The sequence below is a fragment of the Cucumis melo genome, chromosome 12 (genome assembly GCF_025177605.1).
Source record: "Cucumis melo cultivar AY chromosome 12, USDA_Cmelo_AY_1.0, whole genome shotgun sequence".
Taxonomy (NCBI): domain Eukaryota; kingdom Viridiplantae; phylum Streptophyta; class Magnoliopsida; order Cucurbitales; family Cucurbitaceae; genus Cucumis; species Cucumis melo.
Genome location: NC_066868.1, coordinates 23978988 through 23998673, shown reverse-complemented (window position 1 = coordinate 23998673; position 19686 = coordinate 23978988). Strand labels below are relative to the sequence as shown.

At 31.1% G+C, this 19686-nt stretch overlaps 1 protein-coding gene, 1 long non-coding RNA gene and 1 other non-coding gene across 3 annotated transcripts; 2 read left to right on the top strand and 1 right to left on the bottom strand.

Annotated features, from left to right (window-relative positions):
* LOC103486180 (polyphenol oxidase, chloroplastic-like) lies at positions 1-3659 on the bottom strand. Its single transcript, XM_008444052.3, has 2 exons — positions 2128-3659; positions 1-1048 (listed from the first exon to the last, which is right to left on the bottom strand). The coding sequence occupies exons 1-2, from the start codon at positions 3026-3028 to the stop codon at positions 219-221; spliced, it is 1731 nt and encodes a 576-aa protein (XP_008442274.1). The 5' UTR covers positions 3029-3659; the 3' UTR covers positions 1-218.
* On the top strand, positions 2715-3955 carry LOC127144224 (uncharacterized). Its single transcript, XR_007815799.1, has 2 exons — positions 2715-2864; positions 3726-3955. It is a non-coding gene; the product is annotated as an uncharacterized LOC127144224 (long non-coding RNA).
* A 1482-nt stretch (positions 3956-5437) lies between these two features.
* Positions 5438-5537, top strand: LOC127145030 (U6 spliceosomal RNA). The gene has a single exon (XR_007816810.1). It is a non-coding gene; the product is annotated as a U6 spliceosomal RNA (small nuclear RNA).
* Positions 5538-19686: the final 14149 nt, after the last annotated feature.

The window sequence follows — 19686 nt, the reverse complement described above, 5'->3', positions numbered from 1 at the left end:
TTTTAACAATTTCAATGGTAATCTCATTATTACTTTCAGCAGTTTCACGTTTTTTTTCCTTTTTGTAATAATTATTCAACAAAACAACTTACAAAAAGTCTTGTAAAAACACACATATCCCAAATTATTACATACTCAAACACATTCAAATAAACAAAGGTTTGAATAAATTAAACCCTAATTATATTATTAATAACCCCATCCCCAAAGGGTTAAGTTTACTCGTCAAGTTCGATCTTTAAGCCACCAATGGAGAACAACCCAGCTCCAATCTTAGGAACGATAGTGACGATGATACTGTCATCATTATCAGCTTCCAAATCCTCAAGCACTTCCGTTATTCCCACCCTCAGCCCGGTCTTCACTTTCTTCTTGTGCGCTTGCTTATGTGGTACATTCACAAAACTGCCCGCAAATTCAGTATTATCCGGTTTAATTTCCTTGTCATCTTCATCGTTTATAAAAACATCAAATTTTATGCCATTGTTAGGATCAAATCCAATTCCGTAAATTACCAAAACCTCCTCTTCCTCCTCTTTCTCTTTCTTGCTTCTCGATTTCTTTGGCCTCTTCACTTCCACACTCACTGGCGACTTCACGGTTATCGGAAACTTGATGTTAGCTGGTTTGACGCGGCTGGATGATGGGCCAGCGGCGAGGGCGGAGGCAATGCCAAAGGCAACGGTTGTTTTTTGGGCACGGCGAGGAGTGGGGCGGGTTTGGAGCCATGGGAGGTCGACGGGTTGGTAGGTGTAGCCAAGGGATTTGGAGTCGAGGCAGTCACGGACATGGACTCGGACGGGTTGGGCTTTCTCGTTGTAGAAAATGAATGAGGCGTTGAGCCATTCGGGGTTTTGAAGGTCCTTTCGTCGCCCACCTAGGGTTTTCCAGACAGACCAGAGGCGATCGACGTTGGAATGATGTGCGAAGAAAATGGGGTCTCTGGCAGCGGAGTAGAAGTTTCCCATGTTTTCGAAGTTGGGTTGGTCGTTATCACCGCACCATACGTGAACCGGTCCATGTGGAATATTCTCTACTGAACCACCTCCTGTTGTATTATTGTGTTACTAAACAGTGAGTAAAAAGATAAACGAAATAGAAAATAGGTTTAATTTTCAAAAACTAAAAAGATCTAGAAACGAAATGATTACGGGAGCAAACTCACCCTTCGTATTTTTGTGTATAGTAGACAAATAGTACTTAATTCAATAATTCATCATCTACCTCCCAATGGAAAAGATGGCCATAGTGTACGAAAAAAAGAAATACATTGAATATTTCAATTTTCTTTTTCAAATACAAATTAAGAAAAGAAATAAATAGGTCCACCGGATTTAGCATAGGCCCAGGGGAGCTCGAGCCCCCTCAACTTTATTGTCCTTATATAATATGTATAAAGAAAACTACTTAATTATTAATATTTATCATTAGCTTAATGGTTACCGTGACACTCTTCCCACCCAAATCTTACCTATGTAATTAATTTATTTTTCTTTTAGCCCCATCAATATATTTTCTAGATCCGCAAACTTGTCCCTGCCCAATTACGACTTAATTGATTTTCTAGTGTAGTATATATATAAGAAAACTTCAAGTTCTATATAGACAGGAAGCTTCTTTTTTTTCTCTCTCTCTTTTACAAAATATTTATTAAATATAAGAAAAATTCACGTTATATATAGACAGAAAACTTCATGTTATATGTAGACAGAAAACTTCTAGATGTCTATCACACATTTGAAATTTTAAGATATTTTCTATATTTTAAAATAATCATAAGAATCTCTATTGTTATATTCATTTTCTATTAAAGTTTTTACAAACTAAATCAAAATTTGAAAAGAAAATGACCCTTTTTAAAAAAAAAAAATATTGTTTTCATATTTCATATATAAACAATTGAAAATTCCGAGCTAATTTTAAAAAACAATAAAAAAAACTTCATTTTCAAATTTTGATTTTGAATTTGAAAACGATCTTACAGGATATTTGTAGCATTAATTTTAAAAAATGTTGTTACTAGACAAAAAAAAAATCAATACAATATCTTTGCAAATATTAAGACAACCCCATTTTACCATTTTCTAAAAAGGAAGAAAAGTCTAAGGCAGAGCAAAATATATATACCTGGTGAAGGCTCATCACCCTCTACGTAAGCGCTACCAAAAAACAAAGAAGGCGTACGACTACCAGAAACCATCTGCCGATACATAATACTAAGATTACTCCTTATTTGTGCATCATCACCAATGTTAGGATCATCAACTCCCCCAAAATCCAAATCCACCAATCTTGGCGGCAAATGATTTTCGTTTCGTAATTCATCATAAAGCGAAGATTTCTCTTCTGCATACATTCGAGGCATCTTCATTCCACCAGGAGCATCATAATTCCAAAACGGTAAAGCAAAACTCGAATCCCCAATCAACTCTCCCAATATCTTCTCGTGAAAGTAAAGATAAAATCTATGGAACGGAAAGAACAGCCATGAATTATGAACTTGCACCTCCACCGGAAACCCTATTTGGTCGTACGCCCCATTACAATAAGCACAATGAACATTTGCTTGTTGTGTGAAGCTACGTGGGTCATCTTCGGGAAGTGCTTTCATTAATTCAATCGCTTTTTTGTATTTTTCTATGTAGTTTTGATCCGCTAAATGGGCAGCTGGTCGGACACGTAATTTTGTGGGTGGTGGCGGTTGGAAGTCGAGGATAGTTGTGGCCGGTGGCGGGCAACAGTTGGTTGGGTCGGCACCAGGTGGCAGGTCTGGCGGACCACATTTGCTGATGTTGGGGGTTTGGATGGGAGCAGCGAGAGCAAAATGGGGACTTTGGGAGAGAGTGGAAGAGCCGTAGAGACCGGTGAGGCCGATGAGAATGTCTCTTCTATCGATTTTGGGGTTGGAAGTATTTTGGTCATTGTGATTGCTAGCTTTACATGAGATTCGTGAAGTAATGGAAATTGTTTTTGTTTTGTGGAGAAATGGGGTTAGGGTTAGAGATGGTGGATGGGATAGAAAAGCCATCGGTTTGATATTGTTTTGAATCAAAAAGCTTTTGGTTTATTTCTTCTAATGTCAATACTTTGTGTTATATTTATAATGAAAAAAGAAAAAGGATTTCTCTTCATTTGAAATAAAATATTGAACTGCTTTGTCAATGTCAAAGTTGGATTGGATTTCTTTTATTTTTTTCTCGTACGAATTACCTAAATCTTTTTGAAAAAAATAAAAATTTTGAATAACTTTTTCGTAATAAAATTTTATAATTCTTTTTAAATAATGAGAATTCAGTTAGCGTTGGTTTAGAAAAAGTCCAAATTAATAACAATGTAAAATAATTTCAAAGGTTTAAATCTACAAACCATAATCGGTTCAGTTTGACTCTTCCCCTCATACTCTCTTTTAACTCCTCTTGCTACGATCTTTTCTTTATATTTGGTTCGTTTGATGTCAGAAAAAAGTTTGTGTGATACACCTACTATCGTGGTTTGTTAGAAGAAGAATAAATAATTTTGCTATTTGCTTAATCGTTATCGAGGTTAGATGAAAAATATAGAGAAGGGAGCATTGTGTCGTTGTCAGCAGTGGTACAGAGAAAGAAAATTGAAAAGATTTATAAAAGCTTATTTAAAAGTTAAATGAAAAAAAAAATGTTTTAAACCAAGTTTGTATGTTATTATCTATCAAGTTTGATCTTATATTTTTGTTTTCCATACTTTAGGGTATGTTCAGGAAGAAGATTTGTGGGGTTGGACTTTTCTTCGACTTTATCTGGTTCAACACTCAACTTTGTAAGAAATCTCTCTGATAGATTGGGGACTTTTTTTCTTCCTCCAACGTGCGCAAATAAAAGGTTGAAAAAAAAAATCAATTATTACTTTATTAATATGTAGTCATCTTGTACGAATATATAATAATTACATAGTCATTTATTTCATCGCATTAAAGGAAGAGGAAGGAGTGGAGTTGGTCTCAATTGAAATAATTTAACATAACTAACATGTATTAATACATATAGCTACCAATAGCTACCAATAATAATTTATCTTAGTAAAATAGTTTAATATAACTAACATGTATTTTTGTTGTAGATAGATACAAATAAATAGTAGTCTATCTTTATTTATCACAATTAATTTGTAAATATTTTAATTTATTTTGTTATATTTAAAAAATAATTTTATTTATTAAACATTTTTTTTAGATTGAAAGTTCAATCTTCTATTCTAAAATTATTGTACCGAAGATATTAAAGAAGAAGAGGATGTAAAAAAAGAAGGGAAGCTATATGTTTAGATCATATAAATTTCTAAACTTATATAGAAAGAAGTTCTTGGAGATATTGAGTTTTTCCCCTTCCCACTAGAGGGCAAAGGTAGTTAGAAAAAGAGTTAATAATATTGGTAACCATACGTATTGAGTACTGCATGTGCAAATAATAGGACGGCGCACAAAGTCATAAATAATAAATTAACCTCATTGTTATCGATCAAGTTATTGAATATTTTAAATAAATTTCGAAATTGAAAATGTTTCGTTGTTCAATAAAATCCTAAAATTTCTAATAATAAATCAAATTCCTCTACACGATTGTTTACAAATGCCTTATGTTATTCATCTAGGTATGATAAATACCTAGTGAATATAATTTACTTCAACAAGTTGGTATGCATTACTAACAAAATACTCACAACTCATCGAACAAGAGAGGTTTATTATGCAAATCTAGAGATAGAGAAATAATTTTAGAGTCAACGTTTGCAATAAAAACTATATACAAAGAATTCTATAAGTAATTTGTCGAAAATGATTACGTTGTTTTCCAATATAATAACATTGTTAGTTCAAATATAATAAAATTATTAAAAATATTTAAAAATATAACAAAACTTTACTATCTATTCCCTCCATTTTGTCTACCAGAACGTCGTATAATTTCTCCCAATATAGCAGCTTTACAAAATCCGGTTGGTTAATTTTTTAATCTATATATCATTTAAGGATGTGTTTTAAATACAGTCTAGTTTAAAAATAAATCTTAAAAAATAATTACAAAGTGATTCGTTATTAATCTTTTTCTTCTTCCATGGCCATGTATATGCTTGCTAGGACCATATCACTTTCCATTGAAAGTATTATAAGATCCAATTATGAAACAATTTTCAAGTCGATAACATCGATCAATTTCACTCCTCTAATGTCGAGACAAACTTTCTCCACAAAGGAAATATATTCTTTCATTTAGATTTACATAACCTAAACATAAAAATATAAAAACAATAATGGTATACTTTTAAAATTTTAACCTTATTTTCAGTACAATAATTATTAGAATAAAGTTGAATTTCGGACCTCAAGAGAAGAGTACATATTGTTTATTTTCAATCTAAGTTCATTTTTTCCATAAAATTTTGATAATATCATTATGTTTTTGTTCTTTCGAGGACATTCGATAAAATTTAAACGAACGAACGATTAGTCTGGCCCCTACACAAGAATGACATGCACGAATCGAAAAATTGTCCAATTTTGTTTTTGAGAAAAAGAAAACAATCTGTAGGTATACCTTCTTTTATATTTATTTTTATTTTTAATTTTATGGATAAAATTTTGGTGAATATGATTGGGTATAGGAGTAATTGAGTCTGCCCACATCGTTTTCCCAGCCATCACAATAGTTGGAGGTCGAAGAATAAATAAATAAAGTCGGTATCTAAGAAAGAGTTTCAAAATTATCAAAATTCAATATGAAAAGAAAAACTATCTAAATTAAACAAAAGGAAGGAAAAGAAGAAAAAAATTGTTAGATTTTATTTGGATTGTCTCTAAATTTTTAGATTTGATTTATTCTTTTTATTTAACTTTAGAGTTGTTTTAATAATAAAATTATTTTAAATGATAAAACTTTTAAAAATATTCATATATATAACAAAATATATAATCTATATATGAAAAACCAAAATAGACTATATGTAGTAGTCTATTTTAATCTATTGTGGTTCATCATAGATAGGCCGTGTGATATTTTGTTATATTTTGTAAATATATTTTTTTATTTTACTCTATTTAAAAATATTCCTACGACTACGATTATGATTGATAGGTATATATATAATTATACCATAAATGGATTTTCTTTTGTTTTGCAATCCATTTTAAAGAAAATCTATTTTCTAAAAGTTAAGTTAGCCGAGGAAGGTAATTCAATTTAATTTAATCCATATTATCTAACACCCTTTTGGTATTGAGTTTTTAATCAAGAAAGTTGAAAACAATTAGTAAAAAGACACAATAATAGTTAATTTAATTTTACCAGCAGATGTTGCAAATATGTCAGTTGAGATATTTAAGAGCATTAGTTCTTTGCTTTTTTTATGTTTTGTTAATTATTAAAAAAATAAAGCAATAGTAGAAAATTTGTTAGAAAACAAAATCTACTTGAAAAGAAAAATAGAAACCATGTTAAACTTTAATATTGTATCTAAAAATTGAATCTATTTTATTAACGAGAATGTTATAGAAATACATAATTTTGACTCCTCTAAACAGTTTGCGAGTTTACGATTTAGGACACATAATTGAGATGTTTTGATAAACCTACTAAAACATTATTTATGTATCTTTTCTTCAAATTGTTTAGATACTTTATATAGTGTGTTCTCTTGAATTATAATTGTAAATACACCATAAATAAATAAAAATGTCAGATATGAATTCTATTTTAATTAATTATATATCTGACCTAAGATTCAATTCTATATTTGTGTGAGATGTATATATTCTTCTAACGGAGGATTCTGAACTTATCTTCCTCTATGTTGATTCTTAAGAGAGGTTTCATCTCAAAACTAATAAATAAATAAGAGTAACCATAAGATATCATATAAAGATTAAAACATATTTTTGTAGTGTCTCTTTGAGTTGACCAAATTTTTTATCGAAACTGTTTTTTAGTTTAGCTTTGATATCATGATGAAGTTTCATCTCAATTATGCTTTATTGGCTTGTTGGTTTTCTTTTTTTTTTTTTTTTTTTGGCCTTGGCATCTGTTTTGGTATCTTGGCCTTTTCTTTGGCATCCTTGCTGTTCTTGTTATCTTTTGTGGTTTCTCTGCTGATCTGTTGATGAATTATTTCCTTGATGGTGTTGCCCTGACCTCTGGTTTTAACCTAGTCGCCATTGTGTTGGGCATATACTTTGGAAGCTTGTTTTTACTCTGTTGTTCGACTATCTTAAATCATTGGTTGAAAAAGAAAAACAGTTTAAAAAAGGAGTAGTTGGTCCAAGGGGAGCCTAGACCATCAAAATCAGAAAGTAGTTAGCATTGTGTTTAGGGAACCCTAAACATTATATTGATGATCTTAAACCAAACATTTTCTAATTTAAGGAGAGCTTAAGTCTTCTGATGATCTGTTTGATCGTCAGATTTGTTTATCTATTGTTCATATCCACACTATGTAAATATTTTGAATCATAGTGAAACTTTTTATTTCTCAAGCCCCTTATCAGTCCTCCAGATGTTGGTGAAGGGTACACGGAACTGAGTAAATAATTCATATGTTCAGTTCTTTCCTTTTTGCTTCCTCGTATGTTGGATATTGGGTTTGTAACTTGGTGCTTGACATCTTGATCTATGGATCTAAATCAAACTAAAAGTAAAAAAAATGGTCATCATCTATACTAGAACAGTATGATTCTGGAAAATGACAAATGTGTTCACTTCATTAGCTAGAAGTACTGACTTTGCCCACATCTTCCTTCTGTAGCCACAACAATGGCTAGAAGTGGACAAATGATACCTCTCAGATAATAATACATAAATCTTCTACCTAGATATTTTTGTTTATTTTCTATATCATAATTTTATGAAAAATTGTCAAAAATGCCAAATTTTATAAAATATTTACAACATATAGCAAAATTTCAAATTCTATAAATGGTAGATATTAATAGACATTATATACTTCTATCAGTCATATCATATTGATAGATAGTAATAAAATGTTATCGGTGTATCATTAAATAAAATCCAAAAGTTTTTTATATGTCGTAAATATTTAATTTATTTTACTATATTTAAAACTATCCCTAATTTTATAGTTTATTTCATCGAGAGCTCTAATAATTAATATCAATAGTGAATAATTTTGTTGATTTGAATAAGGAAGAAAATATTTTAGATAGCAAAAACTTTTAAAAAATCTACAAAGATAGTAAAATATCATAATTTATTTGTGGTATAAATAAATATAAACTATTATATATGTCTATTATCTCGATCTATTGTGGTTCATTATAGATAAATTGTAGTATTTTATTATATTTTGTAAAAATATTTTTGTTCATTTTACTATATTTTGAAAATAACGGTAAGAAAAAAAAATTTGTTTGTAAGCTTAGTTTTCATATAAAATAATAAAGGAAAAGAGAAAAGAAGAAAAAGGAAAAAAGGTAGCGTGGTGGTGGAAATGAACAGGGAAGCTCCCCATGGCCAAGTTGAATGTTCATCGCTAGCTATAATTTTTATTATCCTTTTAAAATATTTAGAGTTGTGTACGCAATCCAAATTGAGAGAAATTTTAGAGTTGAATATTAATTGCAACGTGCAATAAAGTTTGAAAATTTTGTAATTCTAGTGTGTCCTTTCCTGCCTACCCTAATCACACATTATTCACCTTTCTTTTTCAAAAGTAACACAAAGATGTGAGAAATTAAAGAGGGTTGGATTAAAATGAATTTGGATTACATTACTCCTTCATTATGAACACCAAACATGACCTTCAATTATTACGTCTGATTACAGCTTAGGTCTATATTTTTTTTAGTTTATTTAGTAACCTATTTAACTAATTGTGTTTTATTGTAAGGACTCAAGTGTCGTATTTATGTGTATATTAATGAATACTTGAGATTTTTGTGGGCATGTACTGATACTGATATGACTTTTGGAGGGAGAAAATTGCATAGTACTGATACGACATATATTAATTGACGATAAACTTTGGTACAGATGTTCACGAACTGATGTAGCCATTTAAATCTTCATCTCAATCGTCTTCCAGTTATTTTCACTTGTTTCTCTGAAAGAAAAATATAATTTCAACCATAGACAGCAATATTTTTCAAAGAATTTCTAATACAATTTTCATTCAAAGAGAATATCTATTCACAAATTCATTCGCAAAGGTTGTTTCGATCAAACACTCCATAATACCCTCTCTTGTCAATACTCGTTCCAACTCGATTGACTTGAGTGCGTAAGTTTCGTCGGTGGCTTGACACAGTAGATCCACATCAGTTTTCTTTGTTTTGTATGCACCCTTTTGATTTTTTTTTCCCCCTTAAAGATTAAAACAAATCCATATGATTGTTTTCCCTAAGTATGGATGGGTTAGTTTTAGAAAAAATGATATGGGTTGGTTTTGAAAAAATGGTCTTGATCCATCAAATAAAATAATATGTGACTTAGTCATGTGAAAAATTTTGAATAGAAAAATAGATACATTATTGTGAGAAAAAGTAATTGAACAGAAAAAATTTGTTTTATTAAAAGTTAAAAAATAGATACATTATTGTGAAAGATTTTGAATAGAAAAATAGAAATTTCTATTTGAGCTTTACAACATTGAGTTGAAAGGAAATTCAAATCTCTCTCTCTCTGTGTCTCTTGATTGAGTAGCTAAAGTATAAATTATATGGTATCAAAGTTTATATCAAAACTTAACCATTATAATTGATGAGATTCGATCAGAGTTTAATGAATTCAAGGAGTGAGACAGCATCTCCAGAGAACATATTAAGAATCTAGCATAAAGAAAATCAAATTAATAGATAGTAATATTAATAGCAAAACTACTAAATATATTTATATAATATAACAAAATTCTAGATTTTATCCGATAGATATTGATACACTTTTATCGGTATCTACCAATGCTATTATATAAACCGATAGAACTCTATTAATGTTTATCTATATCTATCATTGGTAGGATTTAAAATTTTGTTATATTATGTAAATATTTTTAGTAGTTTTCTCGTTTACTATAATTTTCCTAATATATATTAGGAAATTTGTATTTAATATCAAATTCTTGACATGGATCGTCATTGGTGTTTTCAACATAACATTGGTGTTGCCCTAAATATAAAATAAGATTAGAAAAGGGAGGGAGAAATGCCAACAAGAGCTTAGCTCAATTGGCACATGTACTAAAAATGAGCAAATCCTAATAGCTAGCGATTTTAGTAATAATTATAAAATATATAGCAATATTTTTTAAAAATTGCAAATAGAGCAAAGTCTATCAGTGGTATATGCAAATATTTTGAATCTAATTGCTATATTTGTAACTATTCCAAAAAACAAGGAATCGAAAAATAATTTAAAATATAAGAAGTAAAACAATAGGGATTTATTTACAATGTAGCTTTTTCTTTTTTTTTTCTTTTTTTTTTTTTTTTTTTTTGAAAAAGATACATTGGGTCAGTAAGTGCATCTGGACATCTCCACTAGGTGAACACCTCATAACACCCTCATCATTCCCGCTTCATTAATATATGGAAAATAGTACAGGAAGCAAGGAAAAACGGAAAGAAGGGCTAGAGTCAAGCCCAAACCAACCTACAAAAACTAAATAAAAGAATGTAAGTTCAAAGCTATACTCGATGCAGAATTACTAGAGAAGAACTTTGATCTTAATGACCATAAACGGGCAAGAGCTTTTATATCTTCCCATACATCTGTTGGAGTCTTCTCTTTGTCATTGAAAGTTCTATTATTTCTCTCAAACCAAACATTCAACAGTGTAATAGACAACCAGGATGATATTCTTCTTGTTTTTCTGATTCCAGCCGCAAATGAAAGAACACAGCTGGGAAGTGGTGTTTTGCTGCAAGCTAAACCTATTTGAAAGGAATACAATTTTGTCCCAAATGAATAAAGCAAAGGGCATGTCGTAAAGAGGTGGTTTCTATCTTCTTTCTCTCATCTACACAGAAAACACCAGTTTGGTCTCAAAATATGATTAAGAAGCCTTTTTTGCAATATATCAGCAATATTAATGCAATCATATAGCAGAGACTAGATGAAAAACTTCCATTTTTTAGGGATACTTGCCCTCCAAAGATTTTGGAATGTGGATTGGCCCAAAGAAGAGGTTCCTCCAGGATCACCTGAATGAACAGCTTTTTTAGCAGAGGCTACCGAAAAGGTCCCATTTGTGTTAAGCTTCCAAACTGGTTTGTCACAACAAGAATCATCTGTGACGGAGGCACAAGAGCCTTTCAGGTCATTCCAAAGATCCAATTCCCAGCTGCGAAGAGGTCTTCTAGGACAGACATCCCAATTCCACATATCCACGTATCCTTGACTAAACTATCCCTTTTTATGGAGATGGCAAAAAGTCTAGGGTAGTGTAAAGATAAGGGGTTGTTTATATGCCACTTACCGTGCCAAAAATAAATTTTATCCATTTTCTAATCGTCCACATAATTTGAGATTGAAATCAGTCAACCTCTTTAGTGATGGAATGCCAAGGAGCCCTGCTACTGCTATATCTGCTTTTGGAAGGGATATCTCCCAAAAAAGAGTTGTCATATTTAGCCAGTCTGATACGTTTCTACAGGGGAGAGTCTTCTGTATAAAATCTTCAAAGCCACTTACTCAATAATGCACGTTTGTATCCTTAATTCGACTGATACCGAGTCCACCTTTATCTTTTGGAGAAGTGATCACCGACCATCTGATGAGATGCATTTTTCGATCCTCTTCAGAGTGATTCCAGAAGAAGTTTCTCCAAGTTTTTTCAATAGCTTTGTAAGTAGAAACGAGGGCCTTGAAAACAAAAAGTTGGTAAATAGGAAGGCTTACAAGAGAGGAGTTTATTAAAGTGATTTTTCCTCCTTTGGAAAGGTATGAATATTTCCAGCTACTCATCTTCTTATGAATTTTATCAGAGATGTTTGTCCAGAATCTTTTGGAGAGAGGTTTACCCCTAAGAGGAACTCCCAAGTAATTGGAAGGAAGGAATTGTACATTGATACCCCGTAAAGTAGTAACCTTGTCAGCACTATCAGAAGCCATATTGATAGGAGAAATTGTGGATTTGTTGAGGTTTATCCTAAGCCCAGAAGCAAGTTCAAAAAGAAGGATCAGAAATCTCATATTCTCAATAGATTCATCATGGTCTTAAACAAACAGTAGAATATCGTCTACAAATAGCAAGTGGGTTAGATTTTTTTATTGTCATTTAGTCAAATTCCCCTAATTTTATTATTAATTTCAAGAGCTTATAGCAGTCGGTTGAGATAATCCATAGCAAGCACAAAAATAAAAGGGAAAATAGGATCTCCTTGATGAATACCATAAGTGGGGAAGATTTTCCTTCTCGACCTGCCATTAATAAGGACAAAATAATTGATACTACTGATGCAAGAATTAATCCATCTTCTCCATTTGAGAGGGAAGCCCTTTTTCATAAGCATAAAATCAATTAAGTGCCAATTTATTTTGTCAAAAGCTTTTCCAATATCAAGCTTAATCACAAACCCTTTGACTTTTTTTAACTTTTCAGAAATCAATGGCTTCATTTGCAATCAATATGGCATCAGTGATTTGCCTACCTCGAATAAAAGTCACTTAGTTTTTGGCAATGGTATTGGGGAGAGTCTTTTTAAGCCTATCTACAAGAACTTTTGCCAAAAGCTTGTAGAGTGCAGTAGTCAAACTGATAGGCCTATAATCAGACACAATGGAGTATTTATCTTTTTTGGAAATAAGAGCTATGTAAGTGGCATTCACAACTTTATTGATGATACTATATTCATGAAATTCATTGAAAATATTGCAAATATCAGCTTTTAAGACGTTCCAAGCATATTTAAAGAATTCCACTGTAAATCCATCTGGGACGAGGCTCTTATTGTTTAAGAAAGATTTGAGAGCTCTAAAAATCTCATCTTCAGAGAAAAGTGCACAAAGACGATCAGCTTTCAGAGAAGAAATGGGATTCCATTGAAGATTATCAATAAGTCACATGTTGTTGTTATTGTTTTTATAAATATCCTCAAAGTACTTGGTAAAAGCTTTTCAATATCCTCATTAGTTGTACATAAAGCCCCTTTTGAATTGGTAATGCTTGATATATGACTTCTCATTTGTCTAGTCGAGTAAATTTTGTGAAAGAAAAAGGTATTTTCATCGCCATCAAGATTCCAAAGTCTTTTGCACTTTTGTACCCAGACTTGAGCTTTCTTAAAGTTATATTGATTGAGGTCATTTTTTAACGCCAGCCTGCGCAAACTGAGGGTCTTATTGAGATTATTTTTCGCCTCAATCTTATCAATTTTGTTAATCTCCTTGATCCAGGCCTTTCTATCATTTTCATTCCATTTTTTGATACTTTTGCTCCAGTTTTTTATGGAAGTTGACAACTGTTTAAGCCTTCTCATGAAAGTATACCCCAGATAGCCCATTTGTGAAGTGTTTGACCACCAAATCTCCAAATAATTTTTGAAAGTTTTTTTCGACAAGGAGGTGGTTTGTGAATCTGAAAGGTGTGGGGGCCCAACTAAGATTTTCAAATTTAAGAACAAGTGGAAAATGATCCAAGGTAATTCTCGAAAGAGTTCTGGAGTAATGCATCGTGAAGAGTCTCTCCCAATTGGCCAAATAAAGAAATCTATCAATTCTCGAAAGAATTGGCTTCTAAGGTTAGACTAAGTATATTTGGTGTTTGTGAGAGAGGGATCAATGAGACAACAGCTGCTTATGAAGGTGTTAAACTTGTTCATGTTATAAGTGTCAGAGTTATTTGATGAAGTTTCAAAGAAAAATCAAACAACATTGAAGTCCCCTGCCAACAGCCAATTTGGAATGCAAATATTTTTTTAAGTCCTCTAATATATCCCAGATGTTTAGTCTATTTCTTCTACTTGTTGGGCTATATATGGTAGATAACCACCAGTTATTGTTGCTAAGACTATTAGAAAAATTAATCTTGATAGAGACCGAGAATAGGCCAAACACAAAGTCAGACATTAAAACAAAGGTTGTCCCACATAATTAAAATACCCACCAAATTTCCAATTGCGTTAATTGCTTGCCACTTTATACTGATCGAATTCCATAGAGATTTAACAATTTTCTTATTGACGGCTTTCAACTTAGTTTCAACAAGTATAATAAAGTTCAGATGATAACAGATAAGTAGGCATTTTATTCGTGCTCTTTTTTAGGGTGAGCAAAACCCTCTAGTATTCCAACTCACAATTTTCATAAAGAACTATTTTGCTTCATATCAATGATACCCATATCAAAGTTATTATTGGTTACAACATTTTCACCATTCAAAAATACATCATTTGTCACGGGAGCTAATTTCATATTATTATTTCTGAGTCAATCCACTAGTTTCTGCTTGAAGGTATTTTCCTCATCTTCTTGTTGCTTCTTCTTTTTTCTTCTCCTCTTGATCACTAATCATCATTGGACCCACATTGTCTTTTACTATATCTGAGTGTGTTGCTGAAGTTAGTGATGGAGAGGGGGAGAACTGTTCTAGACTTGAAATGAATTCATCTTAGTGAGAGGGGCCCTAAATCTACTGTTAGTTTTAATTCAGCTAGCTTCTTGGATTCTTCGTTCAGCTGTATTTTAAGCCCAATCTACTTTTTATTTTTCTTTTTCATCTAGGCAGAATTTGTAATTGGGCTCTTTGGTTTATAGATCTGCTTCCCTCTTTTCAGATCCACAACACCGAAAGTGGCCCTTTGATTTATGTTTGGGCTTCCATCTGGGCTTCTGATTCTGATGGACCTTGTGGGAGCACTTCTCGGATCAAAGGAAAAAATCTTTTTTGGGGAATTGAAAAAAAAACCTTTCTTTTTGCATTTTTTGGGCCCCACTTTTTGAACTTTCCCCTTTTAAAAAAATTTCTCCCTCTTTTTATTCAAAAGTTTAGTTCTCTTGTCAAAATCCCCCTGTCTTGTCTCCCTTGTGTCACTGTCACATCATAATTCAAAAATTTCATCATAGCATTGAATTTTTTATTACCTTTTCCTGAAGAGACAGATTGGTGGTTGTGTTTATCAATAGCGGACAAGGGCTTTTCCGACAAAGCTCTGTCTGGAGAAATGGCCAAATTTCCTTTAAACTGATATTGTTTGCAATCCATATTGAACTCATCGAAATTGATAGCAGCTTCTATGGTAAAAGATCCATGAATTCTCGGATTTCTTTCAAAATTCCATTTTCCTTCAGCCTGAACAACAGTTTTAATAGTATGGCTTTCTCCCTTTTTGTCGAACAGACAAACAAATGTAGAAATGAAACCGGAATAATTATCTTTGATTCTAATCGAGGCTTCAATAATCTCAGTCATGTCTTTTGTTTCACAGGCTACATCAATAAACCTACAACAAGCATCCCCGATTTGCATAAAACTACCCATATTCCAGGCGTGTAATGGAACTCCTCTAAATTTAACCTAACCTCCGTAACTGGGAACTAGCTTTGGAGTGGCATGTTTACTTGGTTCCATTCTTCAAATTTTACATAAAAACGACCAACAGTGGTCCAGCCCATGTTTTTATATATCAGTTTAGTTTGGTTTTTCTCTTCGAAGGTCACTAGGGTTTTAACGACATGAAAGGGTTTGTATGTAAAGAGAGTGTCAAGTTGTTCCCTGAGTTTGGCAATAATTCTTTTCCAGTCATCGTGGAAATATCTCCTTGAAAGAATGATTGTTTTGTTCCAAACAAAAATATTCTCCTCTACATCTTAATTAAACATCATCTTTTTTTTTCCCTTTTGTCTCTATTCTGAAAGAAATTAGAGAGTCGTCTTCAAATGAACTGCCCTTTATCACCACATTAGTATATGTTCTTTTTTTTACCATTTGAATCAGTATCTGTACTTGAGCTTCTTGAGTTTTTACCTTTAACTAGATTTTTTATAGTCAATTTGTCTTTTGTTGTTGTTTCTTTCTTCACAGTCAACATCTTTGTAAAATAGGCTCATCCAGATTTGTCTGTACCTTCAGGAACGAGTATACGGCATCTTCTACCTCTGTCGTCGACTCTATATATATCTCTGCTATATACCTTTTTCTGTTGTATGTCTTCTGGACCCACAGACAATACACTTCAAATCTCTTTTCCAAGAAGTATCTTGTCATCCGTGGGGTATCAAGTAGGATTTTGAAAGTAGCTTTAAGTCATTCTAAAGATTCGAGGGGTAACATCATTGGAAAATGACTTATATGGCCCCACTTCAGTAATGAGTAGCTTCAGATTTCTGGATTGATTGTCCACAAAGTGGACAAAGTCTTTCTTTTTGATTGAGCATGAGCGAGGGAGTTGTCGAAGGAGAGCCAAACTGAAAGTGGAAAGGATCACTAGAGAAAAATAATTGGAGAGTAGGGTTTAGGAGGTACCTTAATGGAATCGGGATCTTCAAAATTATCTTCTCTGTTGAGTTGAGCTATTTTAAAAAATTAAAATTTTAGTTTACACTCCCCAATCGACCATATGCGCGCATGCAAATCTTCTTCTAAACGATCATGATAAGCGATCATGTATGAATGATACACGATCATTAATGATGCATGATTGTGTACCAAATCTAAACGATCTTTGTTCAAGATCGTATACCGAGATCTTTTATATTTGGTACATTCGTTTAAATTTGATACATGATCGTTTAGACATTGGTACATGACTGTGTACCAAGATCCAAAGGATTCTTGTTCAAGATTGTGTAGCAAAATGTTTTATATTTGGTACACGATCTTAAATCAAATAACAGTCTGAAAAAAATAACACAAAATTGATGATTGATTGAAATTAACAAAGATAATAATAGCAGAAGTGTAACGAAAAAGAATACTAATAATTGTAGAACAATGTTCATGATTTCAAAAAAATATATAAAAGAAAAATTGCAAAAGAAGAATAGTAGGAAGAAGATGGAAAGGAAGAAGGAAGCTAGAAATTAATTGTAACCGCGCCAAATTCAAAAGCAGCAAGAACAAACCTGGAATGTTTAAAAAAAATGTAAACATTTTGTTGTTTTGTTATATTTACGAAAGTTAACCTTAATAAAAGTCTATTATTCATATATATGAAATTTTGTTTTATTTTAATAAAAATTTTATTTGATTTTTCTGTATTGGCCCGTGTTATTTGTGATCTTGAAAATATGAGAAAATATATGCGTGAGAAGTTGAAGAAATTATTTATAATTAGGATATGGTTGGCATCATCACATTTACTTTTAAATGGTCGTTTGGTTTTATTGTTTCGATATATATGGAGATTGAGATCTAAGATGCCATCAGAATTTGCAAGAGGTATATTTATAAGGTTGTTTTCGTTTGTTCAATGCCGCTGAAGTTCGAAACAAAAAAATTGAGATTGTGTAAGTTGAGTTGTGCGTAAACTGGTGATTACGCGTAAGTGTTAATGTGCTTTCTTAAGATCTAAAAAACACAATATTGTATATAATAAGGTTATGCTTATGATCAGATTATCAAATTAATAAAATCTTAAGAACCCCCGAGATAGATGTTGTGTCATCGAATAGGATAAACAATATCATATGTTACTACTGTCTCTGTTATTATCTCTACTATTATATTTATTGTAATTAAGAGCATTATAAGTATTCAGCTATAGTTGTTGACTGTTTCACTATTTCATCGTATTGTAAACAATAGTTATATAACTTAGTGTTTTTATAGCCCATGAGAGTTTTTAGTTACTTTCTAGAATAGTCTCTCCTCCCATAATTTCCAACAAGGAATCACTTAATATATATATATGAGACAAAAAATTTAATATCTTATATGAAAAGTATAGTGCAACGTGACTTCTTGGCATTTTTCTATCCATTGAGTGATACGAGGCTTTCTCTACTAGACACTTACGAGGCTTTTATTTACTTATTTATTTCCCCGATAAGATTATTTTTTAGAAATATTATCTTAAATTGTAAAAATATTAAAAGTACTTATCGCGATTGATTTCAAATGTCGATCATAATCTATGACAGAAAAAGTAAAATCTTACTATATTCGTAAACAAGTTTGCTATATTTAAAAAGATAGAATAGCTGCAAACATAGCGGTTAGGTTCAAAATATATATTAGCAAATTTATTGAAACATTCTTTAAAAAAATTATAAACACAATAAAATCTGTCAAAGTCTTAACCCTAACACTTAGCAATAAAATCTGTCAAAGTCTATTACTTAGACCATAAGACCATAAGAGTTTGTTAACAATTAAAGTCTATCATGGATAAATTTGACTATATTTACAACTTTTTTAAAATGTTGCTATATACTCAATTATTGTTTTTAAAATTTTTACCTATTATAGTTATTCTAATTATCATGGGATTGAACTCGTGCCTTTTAAGTATTTTTTTAATATATTCATACTCTTTTTCTCTAAACTAAAATATTAATTATCTTTATTTGTGAGTCGAAGGGACATATGGATAATTTTTAGTACAAACAAGTAGAATGGATATTTCAAACAAAAAAGGGTCGATTAAAAAATGAATAATACTTAAGTCCCTCGTGGACATCACCAAGCTAACTATCTTTATGCATTTTATCAAATTGTCCAACCATAATTTTACACGTGACAAATTATTTGTATTTAATATTTTAAAAATATTTTGATTTCCCCTTGGTATGAGAGATGAGAGAGGATGCATTCACCCAAAATTAATCCTTTACAAATTACTCGAGAGATTAGAGATGATTCATCTGTACCCATAGTATTAAATTTTTATTGACATACATGTTGATATCTTCACGCGTCCTTATGGGTTCAATATTGACATGAACAGTGAATCAATATTTTCATTATATATATAATAAAAAATCCATAAAACACAAAAAAAAAGAAAACAATCATCGTCAAAATACAATTAATATAAAGAATAGATACGTTTACTCATTTGAAAATCATAAAATATAGGGAAATTGTCAAAAAAAATAGTAAATTCGACAAAATATTTATAAAATATAGCAAACTTTCAGATTCTATTGATGATAGACATTGATAAATACTGATATGCTTTTATCAATCATATTGATACACAATAATATAAGTCTATCGGTGTTTATCATTAATAGGATTAAAAATCTTGTTGTGTGTTGTAAATATTTTAGTTTATTTTACTGTATTTAAAAATGTCCTTAATTTAAACTTATTTTTTAAAATTTTTTGTTTAGAGAATTATTGTAAATGACAAAATTATTAAAAATATTTACGAAATATAGCAAAATTTCAGAGTTTATCAATGATAGATACTGATGGATCAATTTTAAATTAATAGAGGTCGATGAGTGTTTATGAATGACCAATCTGAAAATTTTGCTATATTTTATAAATAATTTAGTTGATTTTAATATATTTGAAAACACATTTTTTATAATTTTACTAAACATATATTCGTACATATATATTTGATATTTTACCAATACTTAACATTTCATCAAAATTGGCGTAAAATCAAGATTTAGATATATGCATGTGAACATTGATATTTTAAACTTGGACACCCTTGCAAGTTAGCAACGTGCACAACTTTGAGATTGTCCTTTTTCCTATTTAAAGAGAGAACTCAAACACTCAAGAAACACATCCCATAATATTCCAACCAACACC